Consider the following 19,372-nt stretch of genomic DNA (forward strand, 5'->3'; position numbering starts at 1 on the left):
GGAGGAAACACACGCAGACACGGGGAGAACATGCAAACTCCGCACAGACAGTGACCCAGTGGGGAATCGAACCTGGGACCCTGGGGCTGTGAACCAACAGTACTAACCACTGTGCTACCCCGTTAAAGGGGCTGACTTTGAACACTTCTATTCTGCCTGGGATTGCTGTTTAAACTCAGTACAGAACGATAAAATGAAAGCCCTCAGACTATCAGTCGCTGGGATCCTGAATGGAAATGAGTTAGGAAGCCTCACCTCATTTTGGAGTCAGGTTCTTTTTCAAACTGTGACACCAAATTGACTGTTTCACTCAGAAGGGCAATAAACATAATTGGTGTGGGATATAAAAATGTCACCTCATACTAGCCATGAAGGGATGGGCAACAAATGCTGGCTCTGCCAGCTACACCCATTTTCCATGAAAGAATTAAATGAAACTTTTCTCAGGTTGGAATTTGGGCCCATTGGAGAAGATTTACTACATGTGCTATCTGGAAGGAAGCAAACCATCTGTAGCGAGGGAATCATGCCAAGGCACTTGATCTCTATAAACTTATACATAGTGCATAGAAAGGACCATTTTACACTCTCACTTAGGCTATACATATGCAGAGACAACTTGATAATTAGGTACTAAATGTAGAAGGTTGCTCCTATCCTGAATGTAGAAATCAACAAAAATGCCTTAGGATAAGTGCTGGGAATGGCTGATGTCTCGTGTCCATGGAGTGTTATTGCTTGATCTCTGAGGGTAGCTTTAGGCTTGAATAGGTCACATTTTGCTCCAGCAATCTAACAGCGAATCAATGAGCATTGGGTTTTATTGAATAACCATTTCTGACCAGTAGAGGAGCTCTCAATGGTTTTGGTCATTATAAAATAGTCGCCTTCCACTGGGTTTGGCCTATCCACCCCCAGTAATTCAAAAGGCCTGTTGAAAAGAAATGCCACACCTAACTCAGAACAATGAAAATTATTTCCATTTGAGCAGTCTGGAGGCGGAGCACGAGCACTTTGCTGGTTTTCCAGCAGTGTGCCAGTGAGCAGGATTCTCCTCGAGGAAGGGAACTATTTTATCGTGACCCAAAACATTGAAAGCTCCTCTATTGGAAGCGGTATGGTTATTGCAATTTCAGTATCAGGCCAAGCGCTCGCTGAGCGGGATTTGCCAAGCCCCTCCCACTCCGCAGTTTTTTTCGGGCAGCAGAGGTGGCTCACCATTGGCCGCTGGCAGGATCATCCGGTCTACACCATTTTGTCCCTCCCATCACCGGGTTGGGGGGGGGGCCTTTGGTGCAGCTGGGAAATCCCGTCCAATGTTAAATTACTGGAACAAAATGTGACCCATTCATGCGGAAAGCAGGATTCTCCACAATGATAGTGATTGATGAGTGAAAGGCTTTTATGAGATCTCTCACTTAGATGAGGACTGAGGGCTGGATTGGATCAAGGTGCTGCTGCCTGTCTAAGGGACTGCAGTGTGAGGCCTCTCGCGAGATTTAACGGCTTTGTTGCGTCACTGAGTCGGGTGCAATGTGGTTCTTCGATCGCGCCCATGACTGAGATGCAGAAATGCAAGAGTCCTCAGGAACAAGCTGTCTTCACTGGCGCACAAAGGTCAAAATCAAGGATGAAGCAGGATCATGATCAATGAGGATTGTCAGGGTCTCTCAAAGATTTTGACGATCGAATCATGAGGGACCATGACTTCCACCATGCCGTCTCACCAGACCCACGCAGTCAACAACCTACACTCCAGGCAGGAGGGGAATGATTAGAGCGGCTCGGCCACTTCCAACCCCTCACGACCGACGTCCAGAACAGGATAACACCGGAAAAGTGGTTATAATGTCACACCAACCCAGGCGAGAAGACAAAATTAAGTGTGCTCCATTGAATTTAATTTGCCCAGCCTCCAGATAGAGATTCCCGAAACATGGCATCCAATTCTCAAACTCAGCTGGGAACTTCTCCAATGCCTTACCTCGGAAACTGGACCCAGCAACACTGTATCAGGATGGACAGCAAGCCATGCAGCAGGAACTCACACCTACGGAGGTTGGCTCCCATCAGCGACAGTGCTCTCTCTATTGCAATAACCCTCCCATGCGCCGTCATTGCCTCCTGTACCTCAGAGCCGAGATTTCCAGCCAGAACTGCGGGCGCGATTCTCCCAAAACGGGAGAAATCGTAAGGCTGGCGTCAGCGCGCCCCTTCCCGACCGGGAACCGATTCTGGTCCCCGGTCGGGGCTAGCAGCCCGACGCCGTAAGCTCCGGCATCACGGGCTTAACGAATTTCGTTAAGCCCGCTTGCCGGAGTTAGCGCCGGCTGACGCGCGGATTGGAAGACTCCAACCCGCGCATGCGAGGATGACGTCATCGCGTATTTGCGCGAAACCCGCGTATGCGCGGGCCGGGATGCCCCTCAGCCGCCCCGCGAATGGATACTGCGGGGCGGCGGAAGGAGAAATAGTGCGCGGGCACCGATCGCGGGCCCATGGCACCCTTGGCACGGCCGTGGTACTGCCGTGCCAATCGGTGCCATGGTTATAAAAAGCGAGTTGTTCCCGCTGTTTTTACGAATGGCCAGACCAGGTGTGTTTGCCGTTCGTAAAAACAGCGTAAAGGGCTGGGACTTCGGCCCATCTATCAGCTGTGAATCGCTGCCGGACGTAAAAAAACGGCGGCAGCGATTCGTGTCGGGAGTTGGGGGGGGGGGGGGGGAGAATAGCGGGAGGGCGGGAAAAATGTCGGGAAGGCCCTCCCGCTATTCTCCGACCCGTCGTGGGGGGCGGAGAATCGCTCCCTGCGTCTTTGTTGGCAGCCGTCTGTCGACGCACCGTCTAGACGGCCACCCGCTCAATAGCAACAGTGCCACCAAAGGCAGGGGCCCACCCCAGTCCTTCCAAGCCGCCACAAACAAACAAGGATTTTAAACATTCTAACTCGGCTCCATCCTGCAGAAACACTGGCCAAAAATTCTCGGAACTCGTATAAATTATGTAAACCGCAACAAAAAAGGAATGTGCTCAAGGATGAAAAGATGGATTAAAAGATGAGCAGAGTCAGCCACTCTTGTGCTCACATCACGTGACATCCCCCCATCCATTTTTGAATGGAAATGAGGTACAATCATTAGAGTCTTATTTCTTTCATTACCGTACAAACGCTTGTGATTATTTTGATACATAACTGTGCTCTTGCCGCCTATTGTAAAGCATAGTCAGGGCACTAAATTTGGAGCGACAATTAATAAAACATTTCATTCTGCATTGCCAGTGCTGGCAGGATAACGGTCTCCTCCTTCTGCCAGCTTTAAGGGCTGAAAGGGAAATGAATTTGAGCAGGAGCTACAGCCTAATTCATAGAACATGTGGTCGCACAACCGCAGAAATCAATGGGTAATGTGGCACAAATTGTGCCTTGGTTTGGAAAAGGAAATGAAGAACGCTTAGGTATGTGTGTTTATATAAAATGTATTCTATAACAAGTTGAGAAAATTAACATAATCTTGCATAAAACAATTCCCCGTTTAGATCTGCTACCACAGTGGCAGCGATGCTGACCCAGATGAACGTGATATCCTATTTCAACAACCTTCGGAGGACGTAAACCTTCTGAGCAACTTCTTGCCCAAAGAGTTTCCTGGTTTGGACCCAAAGCCTGCCATTGTCGAATCCTGCATGTATACAGTAAAAACATCATTTTCCTTACCTTCAAGTGACTGGAAAGGTTTTAAAAAATGCACTGGAAATCTATCTCTTTGATTTTTGAGTTTCCATTTTCTTTTGAGTTGTAATAAGGAAGAATAATCTCTCATAAATATTAATGTCTGTTCAGAATCGCTCTCTGTGAAAGCAGCTTCTGGTGTTTTAGGCTGTGTTGAAGCTTTCATCAATGGGGCTTGAATACTAGCTTTGAATAAAATTAGCACATGAAGTGTTGGGATCTTCAAGATCTGCATGCCCGTCCAATATTATTACTCATGCAAAAATAATATTCTTGTTACTTTTAATGTTGAATCTTCAAACGAACAATTATATTTATCATCAAAGCATAAATTTGATATAATCGTCTCTAAATATACTAAAGAATTGTGAATTTACATTGTTAAATTCCTCAGTAGCATAACTACCTGTGTTATTAAAAGGACAATATTATACATGCTAGGCTCTCAATTCCCTTGAATATATTCCCTGCAGCGTTGTAAGTAAATCTCTGATATGTTTCCTATGATTTAGCAGAAATATTCTTCTCATTCAGGTTATCATATTGGTTTCCCTCAGCCTTTAGTCAATATACCTTTGAAAATGAAAATCGCTTATTGTCACGAGTAGGCTTCCAATGAAGTTACTGTGAAAAGCCCCTAGTCGCCACATTCCGGCGCCTGTTCGGGGAGGCTGTTACGGGAATCAAACCATGCTGCTGGCCTGCTTGGTCTGCTTTCAAAGCCAACAATTTAGCCCAATGTGCTAAACAGCCCCTTTGGCGTTACTACAGCTGATTGTCCTTATTCTCATTTTGTTGAAAATATTTTGTATATTGTAATGAGTAACAGATGGGAGGAGGTGAGCAAAGGGTGAGAATTCAACCTTGGGTTTCAAAAGATATTTGGAATCAACTTGGGGCTTCATTTTCAGGGATTTTGACATCGCTTCATCCATTTGATTTATCTCTAATTGTCCATGATGCTGTATGGTAGTCATCATAAAGCTGGCAAAATTGAGTGACATTTCCTCAAGCTGATTCAATGCCCCATTTCACTTTTACCAGCATCACATCAACTGTTAGAAGCACGATGCTATAAAACACTGAAATATTGATTCAACCTCAGCAAAATAAAAATCATTGGATCGACCCCATGTGAATAATAATGTTATCCAGTGGTACTATGTCACTGACTTAATTTATGGTTAAGTCGGGGTGAGGGATTGCAATCCGAATGTATTCTTGTGTTTCGAGGGAAATGGTTTGCTTCCTGAGGTTATAATTTTGTGCCAAATAAACAAACGGTAATGAAAGTTTAGTCAGAGAAAAGACTGAAGAAATCAGCCTCTGCTCAACTGTGTTAAGGGTCTGCTATTCATGGTTACCAACATGCTTGATTAGAACAGGAAACATACAGTGCAAAAGGAGGCCATTCGGCCCATCGAGTCTGCACCAACCCACTTAAGCCCTCACCTCCACCCTATCCCCATAGCCCAATAACCCCTCCTAACCTTTTTGGTCACTAAGGGCAATTTAGCATTCTCAATCCACCTAACCTGCACGTCTTTGGACTGTGGGAGGAAACCAGAGCATTCGGAGGAAACCCACGCAGACACGGGGAGAACGTGCAGACTCCGCACAGACAGTGACCCAGCGGGGAATCGAACCTGGGACCCTGGCGCTGTGAAGCCACTTGTGCTACCGTGCTGCCCTTGTTAGTGTGAGCTCATTCAGTTTGGAAACTCTAGTTGCTGTCAATTAATAAAGATCTTTTTATTCTGTATCTCTGGTCCACCCCTGTATGCAAGACTGATCTGCACCTAGAAATGAATTTAGGCACGTCATGAAATCCTCAAACAATAGAACTGTAAAAAACTTAAAACATTTGAAAAGGTCACTTTGAAATTTATGGTTTATCTGGAGGCTGGAAAAATGTGCACTTTGAAATGTATGAAACCTGTTGGGGTCTAGTGGGGGAGGAGGCATAGGAATTTCAACGTCCTGTTCTCCGATCAGAATGCCTGTCTCAGCATCCCTGTAAATCACGTTCTTCAGTGGCAGTGACTGCCTCTTCCAGTCCCTAGTCGTAATAGGTGACACAGTGGTTAGCAACTGCTGCTTCACAGCGCCAGGGACGCGGGTTCAACAACGGCCTTGGGTGATTGTGGAGGTGGCACGCTTTCCCTGTGTCTCTGTGGGTTTCATCCGGGTGCTCTGGTTTCCTCCCACAGTCCAGAGATGTGCAGATTAGATGGACTAGCCGTGCTAAATTGTCTCTTATTGTCAGAGGATGTGCAGGTTAGGTGGGATTACGGGAATAGGGCGGGGGAATGGGGAATAAGGCACTCCTTCAGTGGGTCGGTGCAGACTCGATAGGCCGAATGGCCTCTATCTGCACTATAGGGGTTCTATAACCTCCTGCTGCCGAAAATCCCACTCCTGTTGGGCTGCTGGCATTTGTTACCATGTTCAGAGGAATGATTTGCAACAAACTGGGAGGCAAATTCTCCCAGGTCTCATGCTGGAGGGGGACTAGATGGTTTTCCATTCACCTGGGTCCTCAACTGCATTGACCCTGTTCAAATTGGCTCCTTTATCAGTAAACATGGGTTGGGCCGACTGGAGAAATGGCATCAAAAGCTTTACTTTTCATACTCTGATCCTCACTTCCTTATTTAATAGGTTACCCCGGATCAGGATTTCATTCTGGATCGTCATCCAGAGCACAGCAATATCATCATCGGAGCTGGATTCTCAGGTCGGTACAGGTACACTCATGAACTGGGTACATTTCTTCCAACAAATACATTCTCTTTAGGAAGATTTGGTAGCATAGTGCAGCATGGTAGCATAGTGGTTAGCACAATTGCTTCACAGCGTTCCAGGTTCGATTCCCGGCTTGGGTCACTGTCTGTTGGAGTCTGCACGTTCTCCCCGTGTGTGCATGGGTTTCCTCCGGGTGCTCCGGATCAGAGATGTGCTGTTAGGTGGATTGACCACGATAAATTGCCCTTAGTGTCCAAAAAAGTTAGGTGGGGGTTGCTGGGTTACGGGGATAGGGTGGATGTGTGGGCTTAAGTGGGGTGCTCTTTCCCAAGGGCCGGTGCAGACTCGATGGGCCAAATGGCCTCCTTCTGCGCTGTAAATTCTATGATTACTTTTGTATTGCTAAATGGAAAAGATCAGTGTCATCAACACTGAGGTTGCCAATGGCGACTGAGACAGAATGATTTTCCCCACGCGGCCTGTTTTCCAGCAGTGCAGATGGCTCATCATTGGCGGGATCTTCGAGTCCCACTGATGCCTCCGGTGTTCTGAGGAGCTGGCCTGTCCCGCTGCCGGGGGACCTGCCACAGCAGGTTGGGGGTAGGGGAAGGAGCCTTCAGCAGAAGATCCAAAAAATGCCACTCTCAACCTTTTTAATTTTTTATTAAAATAAACTTTTAGTGGGTGCATTATCTGGTTCCACTGCACAATTATTAAAAGGTTCATTTTTGCAGATACTTTCAAGTCTTTTAATTTAAATTTTTTTTCCAATTAAGGGGAATTAAATTTGGCCAATCCACCGACCTGCACATCTTTGGATTGTGGGGGGTGAGACCCACACAGACAGGGTGAGAATGTGCAAACTCCACGCGGACAGTAAACACTTGGAGTCGATGAGGAAGGAGATGAGGGAGGTTTTGAGTGTGCTGGTGGAGGAGGCAATTTCCCCAGTGACGACGGCGGTGGCGGATGCAATGGCGGAGGTGCGGGCGCAAGGGGAGGCGCTGAAGGTAGTGGAGGAGACGGTGGCGCAGCACGGTGATCAACTTGCCTCGATGGGGAAGGAGATGCGGAAGGAGATGGAGGTTAACAAGGATCTGCGAGGAAAAATGGAAGACGTGGAAAACAGATCCAGGCGACAGAATTTGAGGATTGTGGCGCTGCCCGAAGGAGTTGAAGGGCCGAGGCCGACGGAGTATTTTGCCGCTATGCTATTGGGGGAGGGGGAGGATCCCTCCCGACATGAACTGGATCGGGCTCATCGGTGGTGGAGGCCTGTACCAAAGGCGAGTGAGCCGCCAAGGGTAGTGACTCTGTGCTTCCGTAGCTACAGTGTGGAGGAGAAGGTCCTGTGCTGGGCCAAGCAGAAGCGGGTGGTGCAGTGGGCTGGAGCTGGTATACGTGTATACCAGGACTTTACAGTGGAGCTGGCGAGGAGGAAGGCTGCTTTCAACCGGGTGAAGAGGGCACTGTACATCAGCAAGGTGCAGTGCGGCATTGTATATACAGCGAAGCTGAGGGTGACTTATAAGCTCAAGGACTTTTATTTTGGAACGGCGGAAGCAGCGGAGGAGTTTGCGAAGGCAGAAGGACTGTGGCAGAACTGAGAAATAGCCATGTGCCGATGTAATCTCAGGACTGTATTTTCTTCTTTTTTGTTTCACTGCGTCCGGGTGTATGGGCTAAAGTAGCCAATGTTGGGCGGTATTCTCCCCTACCCGGCGTGACGGAGGGTCCCGGAGTAGGGGAGTGGCGCCAACCACTCAGGGGCCGCGCCTCCCCAAAGGTGAGGAATTCTCCCCGCGCCGGAGCGGTTGCCACCAGAAGACCGGCGCCCCCGGCAGTGGGGCTGGCCGAAAGGCTTTCGCCGGTCCGCGCATGCACCGGCAGTGATGTCAGCGGCAGCGGTAGCGCGATGTGGGGACTTCAGCCCATCTGGGCCGGAGAATCGCCGCAGGGGCCTCTCCGATCGGAGTGGCGAGATTCCTGCCCCCGCCACTTCCCGGGTGGCGGAGAATCTCTGCCACAGCGGGGGCGGGATTTTAGGCACCCCCAGGCGATTCTCCGACCCTGCTGGGGGTCGGAGAATTTCGCCCGTTGTATATATTTGGACAAGGGAAGTGATGGGACTTGCACTTGAAGTGAGGGCTCTTTGGGGTGTAGGTGGATATGCGGGGTGTGTGTGCTAAAAGGGGATTTCTGGGCTTTCCTAGGGTCAGGCAAGGGGGAAAGGGACCCGGGCGAGGCCTCCGCGCTGGCCGGTTTAAACCGGCCAGTGAACGGGAGTGAGGTGGGGGGAGGGGCTGCAGCCATCGGAGCCTGGCAGAACAGGGTCCGAGTGGTCTAGCCGGGGTGGAAAGTTGGAGGGAAGGAACCGAGGTTGGGGGAAGGAGTTTTACAAGAGGCAGTGGACGGGAGGAGTTGGAGGGGAGGGGAGGGGGGGTGGGTTTACAACTCTTGGGTATCACATACGGTACTCTTTCGGAGGTTGGAGGTGTTGAGTGTGTGGGGGGGGGGGGGGGGGGGGGGGGGAAGAGTGGACTCTATGGTGACCATAGGCGGTCCCGGACTCCTTTTTCTTTTTCTCCTTTTGTTTTTGTTTCCACCATGGGAGGGTTTGTTTTATTGGATGCATATATTGACAGGTGGACCGTTGTTTGGGGTGGTGGGAGGATGGGATTGTTGTTATTGTTAAGGATTTTGTATTTGTTATTGTTTACTGTTTGGGGGCGGGATGGGAATTTTGGAGGAAAATGTGAAAATGGAGAATAAAAACATTTTTAAAAAAAACTCCATGCGGACAGTGACCCGGGATCGAACCCCGGTCCTCGGCGCCGTGAGGCAGCAGTGCTAACCACTGAGGTCTTTTCAGACAAGTTCAGAGCTATGTGTAAGGTTAATCTAATTGGAGGGGGCAGGAATAAAACAGATGCAATGGCTGCACTCAGGAGCAGAAATATTGCTAAACTTCATGGTTGTTAAGAAGAGTTTTGCAACGGCTCGTTGCTTTGGGGAAGGCCGTATCAAGCTGTGGTGGAGGAACTGAAGAGAAGGTGGCCAAAGTTTACACTTCTGCGACCACGACGTATCATCTATTCTGGGTCACTGTCCTGCAAAATCGAAATGAAGGCAAAACTCGATGCCCCAAAGTAAATTTGCTGATCACACAGAAGCTCTGATATGAAATGTGTGGTGGCATTTTGAGTTCCAATTTCTTTTGAGGCCAGACGCTCGAGGGAACACAATCATCAGTCAAAACCCTTATTGGTGACCTTGGGCGGAATTCTCCAACCCCTCGCAGGGTCGGGGAATCGCCCGGGGCCGGCGTAAATCCCGCCCCCGCCGTGTCCAGACTTCTCCGCCACCCGGGAATCGGCGGGAATCACGCCCCGCTCACCGGTGTGCCCCCCGCGCCGATCGGCGCGCCGATTCTCCGGCCCACGATGGGCCGAAGTCCCGCCACTGACAGGCCAATCCCGCCGATGTGGTTTAAACCACCTCTGTGCCGGCGGGATTGGTGGCGTGAGCGGGGTCCTGGGGTCCTGGGGGGTACCCCCACGGTGGCCTGGCCCGCGATTGGGGCCCAGCAATTGGCGGACGGGCCAGTGCCGTGGGGGCACTCTTTTTCTTCCGCTGCTGCCACGGCCACCACCATGGCAGAGGCAGATGAGACCCCCCTACCGCGCATCCGCCGGTGGTGACGTCAGCGGCCGCTGACGCTCCGGCACATGCGCGGTCTCACGCCGGACGGCCAAGGCCTTTCGGCCAGCCCCGACGCCGGCCGGCGTAGCACCAAAGGCCATTGCCGCCAGTCGGCGGAGTGGGAGCCACTCCGGCGCGGGCCTAGCCCCTAAAGGTGCGGAGAATTCTGCACCTTTGGGGAGGCCCGACGCCGGAGTGGTTGGCACCACTCCGCTACGCCGGGACCCCCCGACCCGTCGGTTAGGGGAGAATTTCGCCCCTTCCGAATGAATCTGGTGAAAAGGCACTGAATAAAAAATTGGCCAGGCAGAGCTCAGGCTTTCCTGAAATACCAAAATAATAATCTTTATTGTCACAAGTAGGCTTACATTAACACTGCAATGAAGTTACTGTGAAAAGCCCCTAGTCGCCACATTCCGGTGCCTGTTCGGGTACACGGAGAGAGAATTCAGAATGGCAAATTCACCTAATTTGGGACTTGTGGGAGGAAACCGGAGCACCCGGAGGAAACCCACGCAGATACGGGGAGAACCCGCACAGACAGTGACCCAAAGCCGGGAATCGAACCCGAGACACTGGTGCTGTGAAGCAACCGTGCTAACCACTGTGCTACCGTGCCACCCATGTGCTACCGTGCCGCCAAAAGAAACACTCCCCAGTGATATGTAGGAATCATCACGACAGGTCAGCCTGATTTCATGCACTTCCGACGTTCCGTTTGGAAGCCATGTGCTTATGTGTTAAATATATACTTCAGTGGTCATTATTTTTTGAAGATAAGCAGGATTTCACCAGACTTCGGTTCAGTTTTGTCTCCTTCCTTTAATGTTACACAAACAGCCTCCTTTATCAGCAAACCAGCTTGAAGTAATTGATCGCAGGCATGCAATTTATTGGTTGTTTCTGTACCTCAGTTCTAATTTAGTAACATCCATGTTGTTGTGATAGGCCACATACTGAATAACGCCTCGAGCTACAAATCCAATCTGCAGCCAATTTATAATTTAAATAAAAGTAAAAACATTGTGAATGTGAAATCTACTTTAGATTGAAGATTTCCCTTCCAGGCTATTTCTTTATGCCAATTAGGACTCCCCCAGTTAGGTCCGTTGCAACTATTATATATAACAACATATTTGTTTCCTGTGCTGACCAGCAAACTTGTCTAATGGATTTATAAATTACACTGCATTCAGAAATAACAAATGACCATTAAAGAAATTGCAACCATTGCTTTGACAATTTTATAGGCATTTAAAGGAGCAGCTATAAATTGCATTCCAATGGAACACTACCAGTATAATTTGGAACAATATGAGCTGCACATATATGGCCAATTAAAACTGTTCATGTTTTCAGCTGATTTTCAAACGTCAGTGCAGATCTTTATCTTGACTCTAAGCTTACAATACTTCAGTATCTTGTCACCAGACCTTACTGCCTGATGCTTAGGGATGGAGGCTTCACATTTAAACGTGCATTATTTAAGAAATTTCAGGAAAGAAAAAAAAAAATCGTACCCTGCTCAGATGTTATAACTTCATTAGCTTCCAGAAATGGTACATAAGTAGGCGGCACAGTGGTTCGCACTTTTGCCTCACAGCACCAGGGACCCGGGTTCCATTCCAACCTTGATTGACCGTCTGTGTGGGGTTTGCACGTTCTCCCCGTGTCTGCGTGGGTTTCCTCCAGATGCTCTGGTTTCCTCCCACAGTCCAAAGATGTGCAGGTTTGGTGGATGGACCATGATAAATTGCCCCTTAGTGTCCATGGAAATGCAGGTTGAGCCATAGGGGTGTGTGTGTGTGTGTGTGTGTGGGCCCAGGTGTAGTGCTCTTTCGGAGGGTCGGTGCAGAATCGACAGGATGAAAGGCCTCCTTCTGCAATGTAGGCATTCTAAGAGAAAGCATTTAACTGCATTTTCAACCTTTCAATGGAGAAGGAAATCCATTCTTCAGAACTATTCATTGTTGACAGGAAATAAATTAACCCACTTCTGGCATTTACAAGTTTGTTAAAGTAGACTGAACATTTTCTTAGATTAGTTCAGATTTGTTAGATTAGATTCAGATTTTCATCATGTCTACCGAGGTACAGTGAAAAATATTATTCTGCATAAAGTCCAGGCAGATCAATCAATTCATGGAAAAGATAGGACACCTGATAAATACACAATGTAAATACATAGACATCGGGTGAGCGTACGGACTGTAGTACGTACCACAGTATAAAAGGTATGTGAAGCGAACAGTTTAGTCCATCAAGAGGGTCATTCAGCAGTATGGTAACAGCGGGGAAGAAGTTGTTTTTGAATCAGTCAGTGCTTGTTCTCAGACTTTTGTATCTCCTGCCCAATGGAAGAGAGAATAACCTGGGTAGGAGGGGTCTTTGATTATGCTGCCCGCTTTCCCAAGACAGAGGGAGGTGGAGACAGAGTCAATGGATGGGAGGTGGGTTCAGGCAATGGACTGGGCTGTGTTCACAGCTCTGTAGTTTCTTACGGTCTTGGGCTGAGCAGTTGCCATACCAAGCTGTGATGCAGCTTGATAGGGGGCAGGATTCTCCGTTAGCCGACATCAAAATTGGGAAACGTGATTTGGCGGAGAATCGTTTGTCGGAGAAATCGCGGCAGGTGCCGATTTGACGCAAAAGCACAATTTACGTATTCTCCGCCCAATGCATTCCGGAATGCACATTCAGTAAACACCGTTTGCATATCATTAATGGGCCTGGCCCAGTATTTTCCAGGGCCTCTGCGATTCTCCGCCTCCGAAGGGCCGAATTCCCAACAGCGCAGTTCACTTGTGCTTTTAAAAATCGTGCAACCGGTGAGAGGGAGAAAAGAGGAAAGAGAGGCGCGACTGTGGGCTGCCAGGCCAGTCACTGGCTGTGCTGGCTGGGGTGGGGGAGGCCCTGCCAGGCCCAGAGAGGCTGGAGTTACCCATGGGATTGAGGCCAGCCACTGCTTTCAAGGCAGCCATCTTGGTGCGCACCTCACTGACCACCCACCTTGCACCCTGGTTCTGCAGAGTGACACCAGCCGTATGGGTGCCCCTACCCCCACACCCCCGCCTCCACCATACACTCCACCACACAACTGGCTCCTGCCCTCCAGCAGAGCATCAGTTGGCCCACCCAGGGCAATGCCCACTGTAGCCCCCACAGTGGCAGGGGCCACTGAGTGTACCGCTGCCAAGGGTAGCACCAACCGACGGTACCCCTGGCATCAGGGCCAGAGGCAGCACGGTGGCACCATGGCGAGCACTGCTGTCTCAAAGCTACAGGGACCCAGGTTCAATTCCCGCCTTGGGTGACTGTCTGGGTGGAGTTTGCAATTTCTCCCAGTGTCTGAGTGGGTTTCCTCCGGGTGCTCCGGTTTCCTCCCAGAGACGTGCAGATTAGGTGGATTGGCCATTGCTAAATTGCCCCTGATTGTCCAAAAGGTTAACTGGGATCATTGGGTTATGGGGATAGGGTGGAGGCATGGACTTAAGTAGGGTGCTCCTTCTAAGAGCCAGTGCAGACTCAATTCTATGATTCTAGAGGTGCGGAGATTAGGTGGACCATGAGGGGGCAGAGCCCGCAGTGCCAACCGAGGCCGCAGCGCCAACCGAGGCCGCAGTGCCAACCGAGGCCGCAGTGCCAACCGAGCCCGCAGTGCCAACCGAGGCCGCAGTGCCAATCGAGGCCACAGTGTAGCCATTGGATCTGGTTGGGCACGGGGTTACGCATCCTGCTAACATGTCGGCCTTTCACCCTGCAGACAATGTATATTGGAATTCAACCAGCAATGGCAACCTTCCTTCTAGTCACCAGGGGAGCCTGCCCCAGGGGAACAGGAACCATCAACCCAGGATGGAGAGCCAGCTGGCCAACAGGCCGAGGAGGGGGAGCTGCAAAGGAGGCACCGCATGAATTCTCGTGTGTACCGGCACTGCCTGACATTCGAGGACCTGCCAGATCAGGCATGCCGTCGGGGACTCCGACTGAGCAGGGAGGCAGTGTGACATATCTGCCAGATCATGGCACATCTGACATCACGGGGGAATGGGGGAGGACACCCATTTCTGGTGACCATCAAGATGACAGTCGCCCTGAACCTTTACACCACGGGATCTTTCCAGGCGCCGAGTGGGAACCTGTCTGGGATCTCCCAAACCTCGATACACACTTCCGCGCCGTCATGGAGGCCCTATATGCTCAGTCAGCACAATATATCTGACACCTCCCCTGCGTGAGTCAACGCCAGGGACCCCATCACAACTCCCCACTTGGGATGCCTGAAGGCCTTCGGGCTACTCCTTGGGATGTGGCTGTGAGCGGAGCCAACCCCTGAGGCTCCCCCGCCATCAGGCTGCAAGTTCTGGAGGCCTGCACTGGTCTTGACCAGGGTCTGCATGCTGGCGGCTATGGAGAACAGGGAGTGGTCCATCACTGTCTGGGACTGTGCCACGTCACCCATTAACTGTGCCACCACCTTCTGGGACTGTGTCACATTAGCCAGTGACTGTGCCATCTCCCTCTGGGACTGGGACACCTCTCTCTGGGTCTGTGCCATGTCAGCCAGCACCTGGGCAATGCCGCCGACATTCTCAGACATGGCAGACGTGATTTCCCTGCTCATGAAACGGAGGATCCTGCCAACAAAGAATCCAGAATACATTGACAGAACAGGCGATTGATAGCCACATTCTTGATAATGGGGAGCTGGTGATAAATATTAGGAGACAGTGTGTAGGCACCTTCAGTGTGGCCGGAAAAGTCCGCCCAGAGTCTTTTGTTTAAATGTTCTACCCGTGCTGTCAAAACGTAAAAAAGAAAAATTACAGAAACATAGCTTTGAGCCTGTGTCTGGCAGCCGCAGTGTGATTCGTAATGAGAATAGAATGGGGTCATGCCAGCTGCAAATTGCACGGTCTACAAAATAGTCTTAGAGCTGTACCACAATGTAAGTGCAGCCCAGTAATCAGATTCGAGACCTCTGCTGGTGCTCAAACCTCACTCTTACAGTCTATGATACACTGTCTGCCAAATATTATTTGACAGAAAACTAATTACGCGCCAATTTTATATAATTTTCCAGTACCGTGCGTGAAGTACATCTTTATTGCAAGTTGTTAAGGTTGGGCACGTTAACAAGTTTTTCATGCATTTGATGCTGGTGTTGTATCTGAGAGTAAAGAATATCATTGAGTTCTGAAGCAGTTGCTGAACCTGAATTAGAGCTCTTCAAGTATTGCCAATTATGTTTAATTTCAGGCCAATCCACACAGGACGATTGTAATCCTATTCGCCTGGTGTAAACCAAGTAGACATTCAGTTAACACAGGGCACAGTGCACGCCAGCCAAGGCTCAGTTTGTGAAACTCAGAAGGCTGTAGTTTGAACTCCCAGTGTAGAAAACGGAGCACAAAAACCTTGGCTGGCATCTGCACGCTGTATAGAGCGAGCGCTTTGAACCAAGACCCCTGCTGTTCTTTCAGGTGAAAATAAAAGACTCCATGGCATTATTTGAAGAGGAACACAAGAATAATCCCAGTACCTTGCTCAATATTTATTCCTTAACCAATACCTATGCAGATCATCATCACTTTATTTTGTTATTGTTTGTGGGAGCCTGGAAGGTATAAACTGGCTGCTGTGTTTCCCAAATCACAATAGTGACTAAACTTCAAAAGTATTTCATTGGTTGTAAAGTGCTTCATGTCCCAATGTTTGTAGTGCTCTCTGTATGTGTTAATACATGTTAAGTTAATGTAAAGGAAGTACAGACAAATGATCACTAGATGGCAACACTAACAGGACCTATAAAGAGGAGATTCCTGCTTGCTCTTAGTGTGTGTGAAGAACAGCTAGAGTGAAGACGTGATCTGACCAGAGTGCAGTGTATTATAATTATATTTGTTAATTTAATCTAAACATATTTGCTTTACTAGTTTAGTATTGAAGTGAAAGAACTCACTAGCTTATTATATATTACTCAATAAACATTTTGTCATCATCTGGAAGACTACAACTATTTCTCATCAGAATTCAAGACAACTCGGCAGGAGAAACGAGTAATATTTATATTACAATTTAGTAATATAACAATGTTGTGAAAGTCTTTCTGTAAAATAACCAGTTGGTGGGTTCCCTTCAAAATGGCTCCAGAGTCTGATGAAATCTTAGGGGCCCGTCAATAATTTTGACTCACGCCTGAGTGGAGAAGCCGGTGTTGCTTTTCCACAAGGCTCAAGAGTGGGGCTGGCTCAAAAGAGATGCAAAGGAGTGAGTTTTGCTTTCTTTTGCAAGGCCAGGAGGAAGAGCAGTCCTGGATAGGCATATTTGAATTGGAGGCTGGCAAGCAGCTCCAAGGACAACTATCAGCACTATCTCACTCTGGAATGGCAGCTATGTTGTTGGGTTGAATTGTTGAGTGTTTTAAATTAGTCTAACCAAGCCAGCATGGAAAAATTGTCTCAGTATTCACCGCACATAATTGAGACAGTTACTTGGTAAACTAGTGGAATATATTCATTACCTAGATTTTGAATGGAAGAGTCTTGCATTATGGAACCTCTTGTTTTATTTTTAGGTCATGGTTTCAAGCTGGCCCCAGTGGTTGGAAAAGTCCTCTGTGAACTCAGCACTGGAAAGACACCATCCTATGATCTTTCTCCTTTCAGAATGCGTCGCTTCCAATCAAATTTTAAATCCTTGCTCTGAGGCAACAGTGCCAAGAAATGAAGATTTGACTAATACATCATACTAAGAGAATGTGATGGCTAAATGATTTGCTCACTGAAAATTATAATACAAAAGAGTAGATTTTGTTGAGGGGCAGAAGGCATTCACAGTGTTCCTTTTAACATCCTGAAAGGACAGGAAACCCTGCAGCTAGTGATCTTAAAAAGGTTGAATTAAAATAGGTCGAATTTAACCCGTACTCTGAACAAGATAACTAAGAGCTGGTCGGGAAGCACGGTGGCGCAGTGGGTTAGCATTGCTGCCTCACGGCACCGAGGTCCCAGGTTCAATCCCGGCTCTGAGTCACTGTCCGTGTGCAGTTTGCACATTCTCCCTGTGATTGCGTGGGTTTCACCCCCCACAACCCAAAGATGTGCAGGGTAGGTGGATTGGCCATGCTAAATTGCCCCTTAATTGGAAAAAATGAATTGGGTACACTAAATGCATTAAAAAAACTAAGAGCTGGTCATGCCAGAATCATTTATGGACATTTGATTGTTTGAAAGAAAGGGACACGAGAGCTATACAAGCTGGAAAAGGCTCCATCTGCAGAGCCCTGATAAAGATCGTCAATAGTCGGCAGGAGAAGCTGAAGGCTAGGTTACAGTACATAAAAGATAATTAACTACAGCAGATAAAATTGAACTCTGATCTATTTATTATTTTAATTTCTAATACTTCAGTTTGCTAACAGTCAGAAGAAATGAGCCTTGATTCACTACATCAGACAAACAGGCTGTCTGCAAATAAAGTTAATGGGGTGCCATTTTTCTTTTGTGTCTACTGAAAATGAGCTAATGTTAAGCACATTTTGCAACGGCATGGTTGGATCTGGAAAGTTACTTATCATGAGGACAACTTTTTTTTTTCTACTTCTGTGATTTCCCTGTGTTTTGCCATTTTCAGCTAAGACAGCTCAATACTGCTCAATAACTAGCTGCACTATGTTAATGTTCACTCGTTTGTTTTATTGTTACTACTGTTTTATTATGAAAAATTCTGCAAACCTTAATAAAAATACTTTTTTAAAAAACAGAGCACTATTAAAGGAAACTTGCGCTATATCCAAAATGCTGATTCTTTGGCCAATAATGGAAAAGCTGCATGTTGTAGCGCAAGGTAATACAAGGCAGTGTTAAATTACAATGGTGATTTATTAACAGAGGAAACACTTTATATTTACATATCAACAAAACTCCATCACAGAACTAGTTCCCTCGACTCCCGGCCTTACTCTGAAGTTCCCCCACTACTCGAATCCATGCTCCATTCCCATAGATTCCAGGCGGGTCACGTGGTCTGCAAAGGATTGTCCCTCAAAAGGGGCCACACGCTACCATACTGTATAAACTGCCTGATTTGTAGAAACTTGAAATACAAAAATACCGATGTTCTTATTGCACAGAGAAATCCACTATATTGAGAACAGCAGAGGAGGAGGTGATCAGCTTCTGTGGTGTCAATGAAACTGACACAGTAACAAAGACACTAAAAATCATGAGGTTAACACTTCAATCAGCCATTAATGACGGTTTATATTACAGTTCAGAAGAGTTGTAAAATGGCTGATTAGAAATGTGGTAAAATGAAGTAGATTTTTAAACCAGTAATTTCCCATGATGCTGCTCAGTGAGTTAGAGGATAGTATTTTACAAGGTCAGAATTATCATATATTAAGCAATACACCATCCTGCTAAAATGGAGCTATATATAAATTAGTGTCCCTTTAAGGCTGTAAGATCTAATTGTTGAAAACAATTAGCAGCTAATTATTCTTAGGCAGAAAGTCAGGAAAGTTAGAGCTATAAATGTATGTCTGCTGAAGTTAATTAAAAGCTCATCGGTGGAAAATTATCTCTATAAATTGTAAAATAATTGGACTATTGTAAAAGTGTGATACAAAAATGCACATGTGATGGTGCATTGATTTTCATTCTGTGTTCAAATATAGCTTGGGAGACAAAAAACAATATTTTTTTGTTGTTGTGCATGACTCAAGACTTAAATAGAACTCCTCTTCAATTCAGATGAATGGTAAATGTTGTACTCTGCCCTCATTCATAATGGAACTGGAGAACACCTCCTCCTCAAAAGCTCCCTCTTTGGTTGCCTCTGACTAAGAACTCTAAAATTTCTCAACAAGAGCGAGCTCTGTTAAGTAGCTCCCTTTGTAACGTAGACTTATATAACAGATCTACAAGAATACTCTTCTTCAATCTAAACATTTGCCGCAAGCCCACTATTCCTGTGACAAATCAAAAACAATTTTAGAAAGCATGTCAGAATTATTCTTACTTGAATCTGAAATCATATTTCTGATAAGCAACAAGAATTTTGTAATAAAGAACTTTAAATACATTTCTTTAACTGCAAGAATGCATTCATTCATTATTTTGTTTTAATTACCTTGGATTCTATAAATGAAAGTGGCTGTTTGCAGTAGTACCTGAATTACACATTCCCTGT

General features: G+C 47.4%; 1 protein-coding gene across 1 annotated transcript in view; it reads left to right on the forward strand.

Moving 5' to 3' along the window:
- Window positions 1–17,939, forward strand: part of pipox (pipecolic acid oxidase) — a 124,811-nt gene extending 106,872 nt beyond the window's left edge. The window contains exons 7-9 of the mRNA XM_038814279.1: window positions 3,538–3,693; window positions 6,392–6,467; window positions 16,755–17,939. Of these exons, the coding sequence (XP_038670207.1) occupies window positions 3,538–3,693; window positions 6,392–6,467; window positions 16,755–16,885 (363 nt within the window). The 3' untranslated portion in view covers window positions 16,886–17,939. The remainder of the gene's footprint in view (window positions 1–3,537; window positions 3,694–6,391; window positions 6,468–16,754) is intronic.
- Window positions 17,940–19,372: the final 1,433 nt, after the last annotated feature.

Source organism: Scyliorhinus canicula, chromosome 12 (assembly GCF_902713615.1).
Source record: "Scyliorhinus canicula chromosome 12, sScyCan1.1, whole genome shotgun sequence".
NCBI classification, from domain to species: Eukaryota; Metazoa; Chordata; class Chondrichthyes; order Carcharhiniformes; family Scyliorhinidae; genus Scyliorhinus; species Scyliorhinus canicula.